At 36.5% G+C, this 17,267-nt stretch overlaps 1 protein-coding gene across 1 annotated transcript in view; it reads right to left on the bottom strand.

The window, feature by feature from the left end:
• LOC120516275 (sprouty-related, EVH1 domain-containing protein 2-like) overlaps nucleotides 1-12,892 on the bottom strand; it is a 132,483-nt gene extending 119,591 nt beyond the window's left edge. The window contains exon 1 of the mRNA XM_039737832.1: nucleotides 12,451-12,892. Coding sequence (XP_039593766.1) covers nucleotides 12,451-12,476 — 26 coding nt within the window. The 5' untranslated portion in view covers nucleotides 12,477-12,892. The remainder of the gene's footprint in view (nucleotides 1-12,450) is intronic.
• Between the last annotated feature and the right edge of the window lie 4,375 nt (nucleotides 12,893-17,267).

The raw sequence follows: 17,267 nt of genomic DNA, 5'->3' as shown, positions 1-17,267 counted from the left end.
CTCTCTTGCGACAGTAAAATTTAATTGAACTGAATAGATAACTAGATTTTCTCAAGGCAACCTGGCAATAGGTGATGTTAGACTTCCATAAAGATGGCAATTCTTAATCATTCCTACTTTCACAAACAACCTTAAGTCCTAAAGACAAACTAACTTGCTGATATTTTCATGTAGTCACAACTACATTAAATTTTTACTTGCACAAATCCACAAAAATAAAAAAAAAAGCTTATAATAAACTCGTAGTAAACATTTTGCTACATTTAGATACAAAAAATTAAGAAATGCAAGCTTAAGTAAGTTTATGAAGTGTGGTCATGTACAGGACCACAAAATAGCTATTGGTATGTTATTTGACACAAAAAAATAAAAGTAAACACAGATAAAGACAGTCATACTTGGGGTGTAGTTAGCTTTATAAGGTACTGTTATGTTCTTTTTTTTATTTAAATGGTTTAAAAGCATTTTTTATTTTAAAAAGGTGTGATTTTTTTTTAATTTAAACAACTAGTGCAAAGTGTTGCACTACCAGAAGTAGTCTATAAGTGTGCCCACAAAATACTAATACTTGAGAATTCAACTACTACCTTTTGAAGCAATGAAAACAAATACTCCCAAAATCAAGCTTTCATGCTCTGCTTTATCATTTTGGTTTGAAATCAATACTGCAGTAGTCACATGGCTTTGAAAAAATCTACATCCTCAATGTCAGTCCTATTCATTATTTTTATCTACTGTCACTAAAGGACTGCACCTTCCCCCCTACCTCAAAACAAGTTATGACATAAACATTGTAACTAATGTTAGAATCTGCCTGATCACCACATTACCCATTTCAAAACATTTTTAGTGCTTTGGAAAATGGACCATGGACCCAACATATTTTGCTCTAGATTGTTCTATCCATGTTATCGATGAAGTGTTTGTTACATATGTTGTCTTTGTACAATTGCTTATTTTTGAAATAAACATTTTAAACTGCTACTGTTTGGTTATATTTTAGGGACACAGGGTGCTCAGATTGATTCTTGAAATTTTGGAATCCAGGAAAGAAGAAAAAAAAAAGAAAAAACATAAATCAGCTTAGGCCGAGTACACCACAGTGCCTACAGTTTTATGATTCAAAAGCTAAGAACTACACCTACATGAAACACACTTTCACAAAGTATTTGGTAATATGTGCTTTGGCAGTACTACGATGAAGTATATCATTTATAAGACATTCACACAAAGCAACTAGCATTGAGCAATTATACTGACGTTACTTTGAACTATGAACTAAAAAGCATTTCACTTTGACGTGAACTCTCCTGTGTAAAGAGCTCCAAACCTCTCCCAAAAAAAAAACAACCACACACAAAAAGAAAAAACACAAAGTAATCAAAATGTTATCAGTCAAAGTAGTTTCCGACATTATGGCAGGTGGGTTAATCAGTTCCACTGATATTCTGATAGCCTTATGCAGCTACTTCCTCCTTGATAAGAGTAATTCATCAGGACAAAAAGGCACTATTTCTAAAACAATTTCAAAGTAGTAACTAAAAAGTTTTCTTACAGTCATACTTGTACTGGATATGTTTCAATAAAACAGAAAAATACATAATTGTTTTGTATTACACTATTTTAAAATAAAATACTGTAAATGAAAAATTAACCCTTATGAAAAATGGAAATTGTCACTACAGTGAGACAGCAAATACATCACTACAAGAGATGGGTCCCATCAAATTACTAGAAGTTAAGTAATACGTGAGTTGGGAGGCTACAGCACATTCAACAACTTTTGACAGAAAAGGCGAGACACAGGCTGAAAATTGTCCATATCAAGACCAGACTTTTTTTTTTTTAAAATATTGGGGTTACAGAATTCATTTTAAAAGTGCTTGGCACAAAGCCGGTATCAAGGGATGTATTTATTAATGTTTTAACTGTCGGGATTATGGCATGAAGGCTGGGTTTAAGAAATGTGGTGCAATATTTGCTAATGAGGGTTCAGTGCACAAATCTATAACCAGAGCTTATTTTAGCATATTGAGAATTTGGCACACCGACACTCTTATTTCCAAAGCCACAAGTAGGTCGGCATATTCCTGAGCAAATGCTGCCGGGAAAATTTTTCATTCAAGTCTTTAAGGATATTCCAGTCTGACCACTTGCTCTGCACAAACTGCTTAATATGAAAATGTATAGCAGGAGATATTACAAGATGCACATGAAAGGTAGGTTACAGAATCCAGGCTCCAGCATATAATCACATACATATAATGCTGGGTATTACAGGCGTGATTGCCAAAAAGCCACAAGTCAGGTGACTGCAAACATCAGGTCACTTCTCAGTCATTCCCAGTCTAAACACGTGCAGAAGGAATTAACAGCAATTCAGCATATTTATTATATTCAAGGAGACAGAATATCCCCAGCTCCTAGATCTCTACTAAGGTGCAGAGAAAAATGTTCATAGATCAAGGATCAGGCAGGAGTGGGCAATCAAAAGAAAGTCTCATCCAACTAAAAGATTTAGTTGCCCCAGAGGCTGCAAACCCAGTCAAGGCAAAGTCCATAAAAATACATTCAAAATCAGTGCTATTCGAGACGATTGTATCCATGAACTATACATACAACAAAAGAAATGAAAGTGTAAAAAGTGCAAGGTTGATGTGAATTTTAATGAAATGTGTCGTTAAAAGGAAAAAAGCGGCAGCAACATGCATGCGTCATCGTACCCTCACCTGTCTTTTCATGAATGTCAACAATGTCTGCCTGTAGACATAAAGCAAGTTCTAAATCATTTGTTCAAGGGTAACATGTTTTGGTGGTGTGCTAAAAACAAAAGAGAATATATATTTAATCAACTATTGACTCTGAAACTGCCATGGTATCAGTGATTTGATGAGAATAAGATGCACACTGTGTAGGACTGACAGTTCAACAAAAATTTGGTACTGTTAAACGATTTGTTGCAGAGATATTATTGAGCACCGTCACACCTTAAAACTGGATTAACTGGGTTAACCCTTTGATGCATACAGGACAAATAAGTCCCTCATATTAAAATGAATGCCTGTACTTTATTTACACATGCAATGATGCAAAATGTTTCGTAATGGATCCAGTATGTGTCAGGCCACTGCAAAAGGTCATTTACTGTATATTGTCCACGTTCTTCAATCTGCCATTTTGTGACGAATAAACAGTGCTTGTTTTTCGCGCGTGCCGTGCTAGATATTTCAGGTGAGTTTTTTCAAAATATAAAATTTACTTCTGATCTTTTTTCAGTCAGATTTATGAATTAATTTGTGTAGACGCTAAAAATCAATGTAAAGTTGCAAAATATGTGTAAATACGTATAACAACATGATATTCTTGAAGGGACACATTTGTCCAAATGTGCTGCATGTGTCGATTAGATATACCGGTGTGATTCACTCATTCTACTTCAGATTCCAGTATGGCACGACACTTCCACATTGATGATGATAAAATTATCCAATATTTAAATGCTGATGACTGCAGGGATGAGACTAACTTGGAACTTATAGTAAGTAATGGCATAACCTACTGTAAGGGTATGATATTTACATATGGATCGGCAACTGTATTGCCAGGGTTGGCTGAAATTGTTCAGATGTGTGTGAGCAATTTCACAAGAAACAATCTTTAATTAATGGGTGGGTGGTATAATCATCAGTAATCATTAGCCTCTGAATTAAGCCCATCACTGTCAAGAGACGCAAACTCCTGGCAATCTGTGAATTAACTCACACTTTTCCACTGGTTGATTACTTTGTTGGTTTAAGAGAAGGGAAGAGAGGTTAAGTTGCTTATTCAAGATCCATAACTTAAGTCCAACATTCTTCAAGGTTTGGCCCAAAAAAATGTCAAGTACAAAGTGTATGTCAGTGATAAAGAGTTCAACACGGATGAGAGATTATACATACACATATATATATATATATATATATATATATATATATATATATATATATATATATATATATATATAAAGGAACACTTTTTAATCAGAGCATAGCATAAAGTCAATGAAACTTATGGGATATTAATCTGGTCAGTTAAGTAGCAGAGGGGGTTGTTAATCAGTTTCAGCTGCTGTGGTGTTATTGAAATTAACAACAGATGCACTAGAGGGGCAACAGTGAGATGACCCCCAAAACAGGAATGGTTTAACAGGTGGAGGCCACTGACATTTTCCCTCCTCATCTTTTCTGACTGTTTCTTCACTAGTTTTGCATTTGGCTACAGTCAGTGTCACTACTGGTAGCATGAGGCGATACCTGGACCCTACAGAGGTTGCACAGGTAGTCCAACTTCTCCAGGATGGCACATCAATACATGTCATTGCCAGAAGGTTTGCTGTGTCTCCCTGCACAGTCTCAAGGGCATGGAGGAGATTCTAGGAGACAAGCAGTTACTCTAGGAGAGCTGGAGAGGGCCATACAAGGTCCATAACCCATCAGCAGGACCAGTATCTGCTCCTTTGGGCAAGGAGGAACAGGATGAGCACTGCCAGAGCCCTACAAAATGACCTCCAGCAGGCCACTGGTGTGAATGTCTCTGACCAAACAACCAGAAAGACTTCATGAGGGTGACCCAAGGGCCCCATGTCCTCTAATGGGCCCGGAGCTCAATGCCCAGCAGCATGCAGCTCGATTGGCATTCGCCATAGAATACCAGAATTGGCAGATGCACCACTGGTGCCCTGTGCTTTTTACAGATTATAGCAGGTTCACCCTGAGCACGTGACAGAAGTGAAAGGGTCTGGAGAAACCATGGAGAACATTATGCTGCCTGTAACATCATTCAGCATGAGCAGTTTGGTGGTGGGTTAATGATTGTCTGGGGAGGCATATCCATGGAGGGTCACACAGACCGCTACAAGCTTGACAAAGGCACCTTGGCTGCCATTAGGTATCAGGATGAAATCCTTGGACCCATTGTCAGACCTTATGCTGGTACAGTGGCTCCTGGTGCACGACAATTCCTGGCCTCATGTGGTGAGAGTATGCAGGCAGTTCCTGGAGGATGAAGGAATTGATACCACTGACTGGCCACCACACTTTCCTGACCTAAATCCAATAGAACACCTCTGGGACATTATGTTTTGGTCCATCCAATGCCACCAGGTTGCACCTCAGACTGTCCAGGAGCTCAGTGATGCCCTGGTCCAGATCTGGGAGGAGATCCCCCACAACACCATCTGTCATCTCATTAGAAGCATGCACAAATGTTGTCAGGCATGTATACAAGAGCACAGGGGCCATGCAAAGTGCTGCGTACAATTCTGAGTTGCTGCAATTAAATTTTGGCAAAATGGACTAGCCTGCCACATCATTTTTTCACTCTGATTTTTGGGGCGTCTTTGAATTCAGGGCTCTGTAGGTTGATCATTTTCATTTCCATCAAACGATGTGGCATCCTTTCGTTCCTAACATATTACCCAGTCTATATCAGTATAGATATCCAGGAGGATTTCTTTTTCCCATTGAGATCTGATGTGTTTTCAAAGTGTTCCTTTAATTTTTTTGAGCAGTTTATATATCTATATGACCGCAACACTCATCTTGGGTTTCTTAGTTCTTTTTCTGCTTCCTCTGGAGAAGTAAAAATATAGAACTTACCTTAAATGTCCATTTTCAATTTAGCAGGATACAAGAGTCTGTATCTGATCTCAGCTTTCTGTAAGCACTGTTTAATGCTATAAAATGCAGCACGCTAAGCAGCTATTGAAGGTGAGAAATCAGGGAAAATATGAATGCTGTTATTTTCAAATATAATCTCGTTTCTGTTGGAGAAGTAAAATTATATTTAATTTAGAATTCTAATTTGTCAAAACACACAACAAAGCCAGGTTTTCAGGCATTCGATCCACGTATGTGGTAAGCTGCTGCTATCTCAGTGTCTGATGTGAAGTCCTCTCCAATTATTTTAAAGAATAGTTCAGCTATGAATTTCACTGAGTTTGGACTTTCACGATTTTTAGGGAGACCATCAATTCTGATATTTTTCCTTCTGTATCCATCTTCCAGTGCAGCTAGTCTGTCTCAGAGTGCATTGCATTCAAAGTTTGAAGTTGTTGCTTTTCTGTCACCGGTAGATGCCAGTTGTTCAACTCGAGTCGTGAACGTTCGTTTAACATCTTCAAACTGAGCACCAAGAGCTCTAAATGTATTCTCAAACTTAGATGTATTTTCCTGTATTTTTTCTTGCACAGCTTTAAAGGTTGCCTCAGAGATTACTTAAATGTTTCTTCTGGTCTTTAATATCCCAAACCAGCTTCTCATTTGTCTTTTGTATTTCCTATATATCTTTCCTTATATCATTAGTATAATTTGTAGCCTTTTTTATTCTTTAGCTCCTTTATGTCCACCCCCTAGAGCAGTGATTATTACCTTTAGCTCAGACAGTTTGTTTCGGTCTTCACAGTGCTCCGCAGGTATTTGACACTGTGGAAGGTATGGCCATTTTCCGTTTCAATGAACCTTCTGGAATCAGCGAGTACTTCTGGCCCGATTCACTTGCACATTCGCTCCCAGCTGGAGACGATGCAGCAGTATCAGGTCCCAGGAGATCTGTGTTTTCACCTATCTGTTCCAGGTCAGTCTTTTGTTGAGCTTGAATTTGAGGCCCGTTTAGGCTTCGATGAAGCTTTAGCTATCTTTTTTCTTTATGAGCCTTTTTTCTGCAACTTATGCTTATACATTACAGGTTTAAATACTGTAATTGAAGCCCCTCGGGTTAAGTAAATACAAGATACCTCGGGAAGATAAAAAAAAGAGGAAAAATAACAATGCTGTTAACACACAGTTCTGTCTCAGACATCCATCTCCCGAAATGGATGAGACCAAAACCAAATATACATATTATGACCAGAAAGAATTCATAATTAACTACAGTGGAAATGACTTCAAATGGAAAGAAAATGTTGCAGTTTCATGTTAACAAAGTATGTGTATTTATTTACCAACCTATTGGTGTCTTTATCTAAAGAGCTTTTGTAAAAAGTCAAATATCCCCTGGGGATAAAAACTTATCTAATCTTTGAACATTTTTCCAACAGAAGAAAATGAAAATATGACAGAGACGCTATTAAGGACAACCATCCATAATACATGGCTGAACAACCCTCATCAATGATGACAGCGTTTCTTACAGCAATCTATAAGTTTCTCATACTTTTCTGCAGATAGTTTCTCCCATTGTTCAAATGCACTGGTTTTGTTAACTACCATTTGAAAGTATGCAGAATCCCATTTACCAATAGCAGATTTCAACTCTTTACAAAAATTTTTTAATCAGACTGAGAGCACAAATCATTGCTGGCCAATTTTTTATTCCCTTTTAAACCACAGTTTTGTGCTTTCAGGTCACTGTCGTGTTATTGAACCACCATAGCAGGGTGTGTGTATCCATATAAGCTTCAATTCACCACCTATAAGCACTTGCTGATCTAACTTAACAAAGATCTCTATTTTCGTTTCATTACAGAACATTTTCCGAAAAGGGTTTCAGTTTCTGTAGGTAAGTGTAAACTGCAGAAACAGGAAAGGGTATCTGGAAATAACATTGTACACTGTTGTATTTTTATGTTTGGGCAGGTTAGGTAGTTTGGGGGTCTCAAGCAGCTCTTATATTCATCACTGTCAATAAGGAACAAGGAAGGAAGGGGAACCTTTTTGTTCACTATCATTTACTGGTTAATCATTGGTTAACTCATGTAGAGAGTACTGGCAGGCAAGTACAATTATTCTAATCTGACTTCATTTCAATCATTTAAAAGTGTCCCAATAATAAGTGTCATAGAGAGATTACTTAATTGTTTAATTCTGTGTGATTATCTACCAAACAAGAGTCACAAGTATGTACAGACCAAAGGTTTTCAATGACATATATCTTTACAAAATATTTTACATGACATATCTAAAATGCAACAATGGCAAGAATATTGACCACAACTGTAAAGTAGTTCAGAGAATGTTGAAAAAAAAAAAATAATAATAATAAAAAAAAAAATTCCTCTAAATACAAAGGCCTACAAGGAAATCATTACTTTCTGAATTCAATTAGCAGAAACAATGTGTTGTTATTTTAGAATTGTTTCTGCAAACAACATTAAATTTTGACATTCAGTACCAAGGAAGTGGTATAACATTCTAAAACAAAAAAAAATCAGCATCATTAAAATAGCTAGGAAGATTGATTGGCGTAATTGTGGAAAACTCTGTATTATGTAGATCAGAGAAATACAACTTTAGCATGACCTGCAAATTTATAATTAACTTTTCAGAAACTTCAAAGCAATGAAAATGTATAATTGTATTACATGGCAATTTTTATGTTCCAAGTGTTTAAAAAATGCCTATTGTGATTAGAAAGCAACCATGTAGAAGAAACTGGTGCTATTTGTCTCCAGTTTGTTTTTGCCTTAGTGCTGTGTGTATTTTTTTTGACTTCTTAAAAAAACTACTTGAAATGTGAAAAGAAAATTCCAATAAAGTATATAAAGTTGAGAACCAATTAACCAAACTGATGCTTTCAACGGATTTTAAATATCACTGAGCAGTGTACCTTTAACACAAGAACAGATAGAACGTAAGTTGCCATATTTAACGACACAGCTTAAAGCGCGTTCATGTAGTAAACCCAATTAGACCTCAGTTATCCTCCTAAGCCATCAAAAGTCAGAAAGCTGCCCCATTCTGATCATTACTTTGGAACTGCCTTTACAATTAACTGACTGATATTTATTAATGCACAGTAACTGATAAGTGTAAAACAAAGACTAAAGTATACTTAAAAATACTGATTAATAAAATCAAAAGAAAAAGTATTAAATCATTTGATGGCAACGTGAGATTAAACAATTTTACATAACATATTGCATTAGTAAAAAATTATGTCAATTATCGAAAGTGCAACTACACAAATCAAACTGCAGATTTTAATTCTTCTGAAAGAAGAAGGTATAATACAGTATTCTCTTGTTAAGACAGAAACCAATCTGGCTGACTACAGTAGTATAGTATACTATAGTAGTATACAAATACTAATTATACATTAACCTAATTAGTATTCTTAGGTTAACCTGAAACTGGAAATATAGGGACAAAACTGCACAAATATGGTATAAAAATATGCTAAGACTATCCAGTATGTCTTTCTGCAATCAAACTAAATGGCTTCAGATGAGAGTTGTTTTCTATCTGTTCTGACATTTTGTAGTATTGGGAAATGTTTCAAATGGTCAGTGGATAATTTAATTTACCAATAAGTCAATATTCAGGTTATCACTTTCTAAATACATAAAATTGAAAACTGGCTGCATAACACTACTTTTTTGTGATGCGATACCTTGCCATTTGCCACAAGCCACTCACTCTTTTTGAGAAGCACTGGAGACCTGCTACATAGTTAAAGCCTCTACCTCTTAACAATATAAAACCATGCCATGAGCTAATATGCTTAAATGCAGCAAACCCATTATATTTTTTAAAAGCAGAACATCTACACACACATATCTTGCCTATAGAATGGGCCTGATTTGCCTCGAAAGCTTGAATATTGTATACTTTTTAGTTAAGTGTAATTTTGCTTGACTTCTCACTACATTTGTAATGGCTAACACAGTACAACACCCTAGTACTACATACACAAATGGGTACTTGAAAAGCTGATTACAGGCTGGCCATTCACAAACTGTACTGGAGTAATTGGTAATCAACTTAATTCCTAAGCACTCATATTGAGCTAATCTAGTGTATTCTTAAAAAACAAAAAAACAAAAACAATTGTAGCCCCAAATACCAATACTTGTGTAATATTTAAAAGCTAAAACTTTTAACTGAAACCAATATAATAAAATACACTTAATTATACATTATTACATAGATGTGTAAATACAGCAGCTAAAAAATAAAAACATATACACATACATACAATAACATACATACATTTCACATGCTTTATTATGCTGAAAATTAGTTAAAAATATGTCACAAAATAATGCCCCACTACTTTTGACTTGCAACTAAGATATCACCATCTATATAATTTGGAAATTCATTATTTCTCTTAAAAGGATTTCTGGGAGCCATAAATATACTTTAAGCTAAATTGGTGGCAGGACCTAGTGCGCCATTTAAGCGTCATCAACTAAACTCATTTATCTGTGTCTAGGATGTCGGAAGAGCCCAAGTATACACATAAACCGTGTAGCAACAATACGAAGTGATGTGACACCATGCTACAGAGGATTTCTTTTTTTTTTTTTTTGAAGACTCCAAGGATACTTGGGATAAAAGACAACATTAATCCTAGCCTTAACAACAAAGTAATTCACCACCTGTTCTGCAAGACTATGCTTGTGTTACGAACAGCATCAGGATCAGGTTTCTACCAACTCCCCAACTTATCCAGACAGATCGCTTGTCTGAAGCCTCTATTCATTTCTTTCTCCTTGTAGAGTACTTGGGCTACCCATGTTACTGCTACAATTTTGTTTTAATACTGAACAAACAAAAAAAACTTATTCCAGGGACCTTAATAAAATCTTTTTATGTAAATCTGTGTTTTTGCAAAATTAAACTTTGAATCTTATACATTAAAATGTTATATTTGATTCTCACATTAAAAATACAAAAAAAACTTCTAAAAACAAAAAAAAAACAGTTTACCATTCAAAGAACCCAGCTGTTTTTATGAAACTAGAAAATAAAAAGTCAAAAGCTTGCACCATGGCGAATGTTGATTGAAAATATTTTGCCATATTGGAGTTTTCACTACTGCAGAACAAATGACACATTACATAAAAGAGCTATATTAAAACACTAGAAATGAATCATCCAGTCAACAAAATCTGTGTACTAGCAGAGGTGGTTTATGGAAGCTGCTCTAGAAAAATGAAATGTTCTGATCTTTCAGCAAGACCTCCGAGTATATATGTCATGAGCATTAAATTCATATATCTTCATTAATATTTCATAATAAAAAAGAATATTTTAATACTGCCGCAAAGACTGAAATTAACAAATGCAATTTTTGCCAATAATTCTGAATTCAAAAAAATACTATTACATTAATAAATGACAATATATGCAACTACATTATGCACAGGCAAAAATTTCTAACACAAAAAAAAAAACAAACGAAACCAAAAAAACAGATCTATCCATCTCAACAGCTATCGCGGCATTCTGGTCGTCTATCAGCAGTGATGTATCATTGATACGATCCGAATGTAACATTAGCGTTCTTAAATGGCTACTGTCTCTGGCGTCTTCTGGTTGCAAGGGGGATGGGCAGGTGAGTCCAGTCATGAATGAAAGTGGCAGTAGTTTACTGTAGTTTATGAATGGCTATTGCCACGTGACGAGATTCGCAGTCCTTCAGCTGACAATGATCTTTGAGATGAACTATTCATCTTATTTTGTCTGAAGAATACTCCTTTAGTTTCGGATGTAAATTTCCCTTAAAGCCAAAGAGGATAATCTAAAATAAAAAGTGATTCTGCAAAAGCACAAAACATAAACCCATTTCAAATAAATATTCCACTCACGGAAAAACGGTGTAAACATTTCCAGTAAAAAAAATATATATATATATTTTTTAACAAGAAATAGATCTCTCTCTACGAAGGACAAGTGGACCGATTCATAAAAGATAACTTTTTCTACCATGCGTCAACAAAGATCAGCGTGATCCAGAAACTCGGTGTTTAGCTTTTGCTGTCAGTGCTCATATTTTCTTTGGCGAGGGCTTCATGACTGACCGCTCAATCCCTTCCCCCAGCTTAAGTCTTTTTTTATGAATGAAGTGCGGTATGCAAATGACACCGATTCAGAAAAGAAATGGCGGATATTACAAGCCAGTTGATTTCGTGATCTACAGAGGGATACCCTTTGAAGCGCCCCCTCCCTTACACATAACTGCCAACGTGGGGAAGAAGTACAAATCCGCAAGAATGAGCTTTTAAACAAACATCCCATACTCGTTCCTTGAATGAAAAAAGACATAAAACCCAAAAGTAACCGATCTGCCTTGCACGTAGGTGACAACGACCTGGATAACAGCAGCCGGGACGTTGCAAAGGTGGAAAAAAGAGGCTCGTGTCATTGTCGAGTAGACAACAAAACAAAAAAAGTCAGACGACTTGGTGTAATTAAAGACCGACATTCCTTTCTTCCCCAAATGTTTCCGACCACCCCCACCCTCTTCTGTAAAGAGAAATAGCAACTCCGAACCCCCTGCCCTCGGATGACTGACATTTCTGCGGCAACGAAGCTTCCAACACACAAACAGCACCTTCAACTAAAGCCCAGCACCATTCCCAACGAAGGCCGCGCAAAAAGCGGCGTTAAAAGTGAAGGAACTCGACACTTTGTTGCAGCGCTCATCCTTGCAGCTGCGCACGCGCGCGGAATCTCGCGCAAAACTTACTCGTCAGGATGTGTTTCTTCGCTCATTTTCCTCTTTTTTGCACCTATATTATCCCACCGCGGGTATTCTTCGCTCGCTTCATTTTTTCACATTGTTTTGATGGTTTCCTTTGCCTTTTTATCTGTAGAGTGGGAGAAATGTGGAATCCAGTTCGATATAAATCCTAACCGATTGTCCGTGCCTTTTTATTCTCTTTCTCTTGGTCAGTGCGAGTTCTGCTACGAAAGGCCCGTAGCGGTACGATAACGCATGCTGCTGTTTTCTGGCGGTGGCCCCATCTGAGCCCCATCTCCTATTACTCCATGTTGGATTTTCTCTCTGCTGAGCCGCTCGACCCGACGAGGGAGGAGGAGAAGAAGCTGGGCGGAAGAGATGACGTCACAAAACACCATGTCTCCTCAGGGAGGGAGTAGAACCAGTAACCTTCTGCAGGAACACGCTGCTTTCAGACGGGTGCGCGGAAAGAAAAAAGGGGGACTAGTGTGTGTGCGTGTGTGTGTGCGTGTGTGCGCGCGCTCGCTCGCTCACTCGCTGGCTGTCTCGTTCTCGCAGTGCCATCTCGGGGTGGCAGGGTTTGCAAATTATTCTAACGACGTATTCCATTTGTTGGATTGAGTTTCCAGCATACAGTTGCGTCGCTAATTATATCCGTTTATAATAAATAAGCGGAAGGTCAACAAGATTTACGGCCCTACTTTATTGCCTCCTGGCGAAGGCAGATCGCTCATTAGAAACACGGCTATTGGTTTACAGTGAATGGAGGGAAAGATAAAGAAACCCCAACTTCATTTTGTTTATCTAAAAGTTATTTAAACAGCGTGTTTCTATAAGGATTTTCTGCATTTAATTCGAATATGGACGAATTATGTAATTCGTACAATTATGGCGAGAATAAAGCACTATTCTAAAATGTGCTGGATGTTTGCTAGCTCGAGCTCATATGTTTAATGGCCCAGTTGTTTCGTCCTACTGTACATCAGCATGATTGCATTACACTACTTGCTGTGTAATTGTATGGATTGATTTTGCAACAGTATATCTAATTAATGACAGGCCTTGCATATCCAGTTTTTAAACTTCATTGCACTACACTGAAAAAAAGGCATTTTGAAGTAAATTTTTGGCAAGTAGTTAAACTTTTTTTTCCATGTATATCAACATATTTATAATTATGTTTTATTTAACAGTTGTTTTAAGAAGTATTTGCAACTTTGTGGCATTGAGTGCCAGAAATTGATGTTTTGCTCTGTACATGGCTTTTAGGTGGCTCAATGTCCTTAAAAGAGTATTCCACCCAAAAATTATATTTTTATTATATTTGTGGTAGTACCGGCTTGTTGCATCTAGTGTCACTTCCTCGAACCCACAGCCATTAATAGTTGTATCCAAGGATGATCCTGGCAATGGGGACGCAAACAAGTAATGGTTTGTGCAAATATGCCAAGTGCATTTTATTACCAACAGTGTTGTAAAATCAAATAAAATGCAGTGCAGTCTTTTTCCATAAGTTCATAAATAATCCAATAAAAACAGGTGCTCTTCTGTGAAAGTTAAAATTGGCAATAAATAAATCAAAATCCAAGTACAAAACTGTGCAGACATCTGGCTCTTTTTCTTAAGCCACACTCTCACTGCCCAGCACGTCTTTCTCTCTCCATATCCCCAGCTCACCCTACAAGTCTTCTCAGCCAGCAGAGATGGTAGCAGCTGTGGTTTCATCCTCCTGCCCAAATTGCCCATTCCAGCATCTCCCATAATGTTCAGAGCTGACCCTCTCTTCCATGGGGATCCTTAGGAGGGCAGCTGTTTCACCCCCACTCTTCCATAAGTATTCAGTGGAGGATGAATCGCCCCTGGAGAGCTGTTACCATTGCTCCTTCCTGGGGGCCACTGACCACCTGCCTCCTCACCACTGCACTGCTTCAGACACCCTGATTCTGCCTTCCTCACACTTTGCCTTTCATGGTTCTTTTTTATTCTCCATTTCTGTTTGTCACCATAATGTTGCTCATCTCAAGAAAAAAAAAAACTAGTCTCTTATTTTCACAGAGAAATTACATTGTTTTGTGAATTTCCCCTTGGGATTAATAAAGTATCTATCTATCTATCTATCTATTTGAAAATCCAAACTGAACAGAATCCTGTGGTGACCCGTTTTGGACAACAGCAAATAATGTGAAAAATGTCCATGGAAAATAAAATCTTGCATTAACTCGTGTTGCATAGTACATTTTTTATATATCTGTTATTCTTTTGTATGGTCATAACGTAATATTAACACTTACTTCCTGAAAACACAACATTGAATGTCCACAGGAAAAACATAATTCCCACAACACTGTGCATTTGAATGAATCAAGGAGACAGGTGAATCTCCAATTCAAATAAATAAAACTCTTTGAAAAAGCAGGGTGGTCTTTATTTATGCTGCAGTTGTGCATCCAGTAGCAAAAGCACATTAGTGGGGATCATGAGCTCTTCGCTGTAATAAGACACAGCAAGAATGTTGAGTGCTGCATTGTCAGATGGTGCAGCAGGGATATTGAGTAGTGTGCTGTCATGTAGAGCAGCAGAGGTGTCCAACACTAGAAGTGCAGTGATCTGCCAATTGTCAATCCTAATTAAAATGCATTCATTGTGTTCTCTAAATATGCTTATTTTTTAATTAACAAAACTAATCAATACACCTATAGTTGACTTTAACAATTCCAAAAAAAGTCATCTTAATTGTATATTATTGAAATTATTTTAAAGCCAATTAGGTATTTTGGGTGTTGTTGGCCTGGGTATTGTTGACTTTCAAATAGCCATTTAAACCTTATTACTACAGACAAAAAAAGAAGATGAAACATTTTTTCATTCATTTCAGTTAATTGCATATTTCATGTAACTTTAACTTTAATTACAATGTTGTTTTGGAAACAATGAAAAAGATGCTTTTGTGATGTATGGTGGATAGCAAGTTTGTCAGTGTGTCGAAAAAATATAAGTCAGCTTGCACAAACACCCTAAATCCAAAGCATTTAAAACAAAAATAAATATACTAAAAGTCTTTCATTTTTGCTTTGCACCCTCCCCTACCATAACCTATTATCTATGGGAGAGGAGCAAAAGCTTTAGACTCATGAAAAATTTCGATCTCCGGTTTTCAACGGATCTCTACGTTTTAGGGTCCCCTGATACCAAAAACATCAATATCTCAATGATGGGTGTCTGTCTGTCTGTGTGTCACAGTTTCTTGAGAACAGTCTGGAGCTAAAATGGGTGGATGGAAAAATACCAAACTCGAAAATTAAGCCTGTTATTAGATCATGATGTGTTGATTAGTTTTTGAACCAAATCATGCAAGAGAAAGAAACACTCTAAAGGAAACCTCCAATACCATAATTCTGCAATTAAATAGGATTGTTTCTTGTCATTTGCTATAGAAATGACCTATTTTATGATCATAAAAATCAGTATGACAGTAGTAAATAATTACTGAAATGTTATATAATAGTTTGGGTAACTTGGTTCTTGGTTCCTAGGGTACAAAGCCTACTGACACCCACATCCAAATTTTTTACAACTGTAGCAAGATGTGGGAATTCCTTGGAAAACAATGTAACTAAAAGGGCAGATCTTTATGCAAAATATTATATTTTTTTGCAATAACAGGATGGTTATGTGCATACTTTAAAACTGGTTTATTTTATGTTAAATCAATTTACTGTTAGTGTGTATTGGAGGAAATCGGCACACCATGTTCTGAGTATTAATAAAGTGTTAATTCTGAGTAAAATTAACATAAAATAGGTGAATAATGACAACATTCCCCAAGGCTGATTACACCTCTGTTAAAAGGAAAAAATTTAGTGTCTTAGTTTTAACACAAGTTAATTATGTGTGACTAGGAACAGTCTGAAAACAACAGTACATATTAATTGACTTACATATAACTTCTTAGTCTTTTTTGATTCAAAACTTATTTTGGGTGCCACTTGTATGAACAACTTTTCTAGTGTGTTCCTGTGAATAATCCAACAGTAGTCTGCCATTTTACCGATATCCCAATGTCCCAGGTATTTTATCTCCATGCCTTTGATATCCTAATGGAATTTCTTACTCTGCTCTTCACTCACTCCTCTAAGATATTCAGGGAAAAATTTCAAATGCAAATCCAAAAAGTGAACTTAAATTTAACTAATACATTTTTTTCACAATTTCTTTATAATTTGGATCTTTGTGGTTACCTAAAACCTAAAATACAAAATTATTTCTTTAAATAATATCCAAACCTCTCATTCCAGGTTGTTCACTGTACTATCAAATTCTATATCAGAAATCAGCTTTTTAATATAATTTTCAGAAAAAAATCCCTCTTTCAATTAGCCTCAGACAAATCTGGAATGTTTTGGAAGAAATACGTAAAACAGGCTGTTTTTTGATAGAACTTTGATAAACTGTTTCAATAAACCAAGTTTAATATGGAGCTATGGTAGCTAGGGTTGCCAGACATCCCTAATATATGAGACATGTCCCATATTTGATCATTTTGTCCCCTGTCCTGTACTGACATTTCAGGGACATCCAAATGTCCAATATTTAGTCTATTTTCAAATTTTGTAATGAAAATATATTTTTACTACCTTCTTACGGTACTTAGTTGTAATTTTATAAGTAATTATACTTTCTTTTCTCAGATTCTCTTGATGAAAATAACCCAAATGTAATGAGGAATCCAGTGTTTGCTGCCTGTTTGCAACTTGTTCAGTTGCTATGGTTGGCTAAGGACAGCGACACTGTTACCGTTTCACTCTCCAGCCATGCTGCTGTGC

Source organism: Polypterus senegalus, chromosome 16 (genome assembly GCF_016835505.1).
Source record: "Polypterus senegalus isolate Bchr_013 chromosome 16, ASM1683550v1, whole genome shotgun sequence".
In the NCBI taxonomy this organism is placed as follows: Eukaryota; Metazoa; Chordata; class Cladistia; order Polypteriformes; family Polypteridae; genus Polypterus; species Polypterus senegalus.
This window is presented reverse-complemented; position numbering and strand designations above follow the sequence as displayed.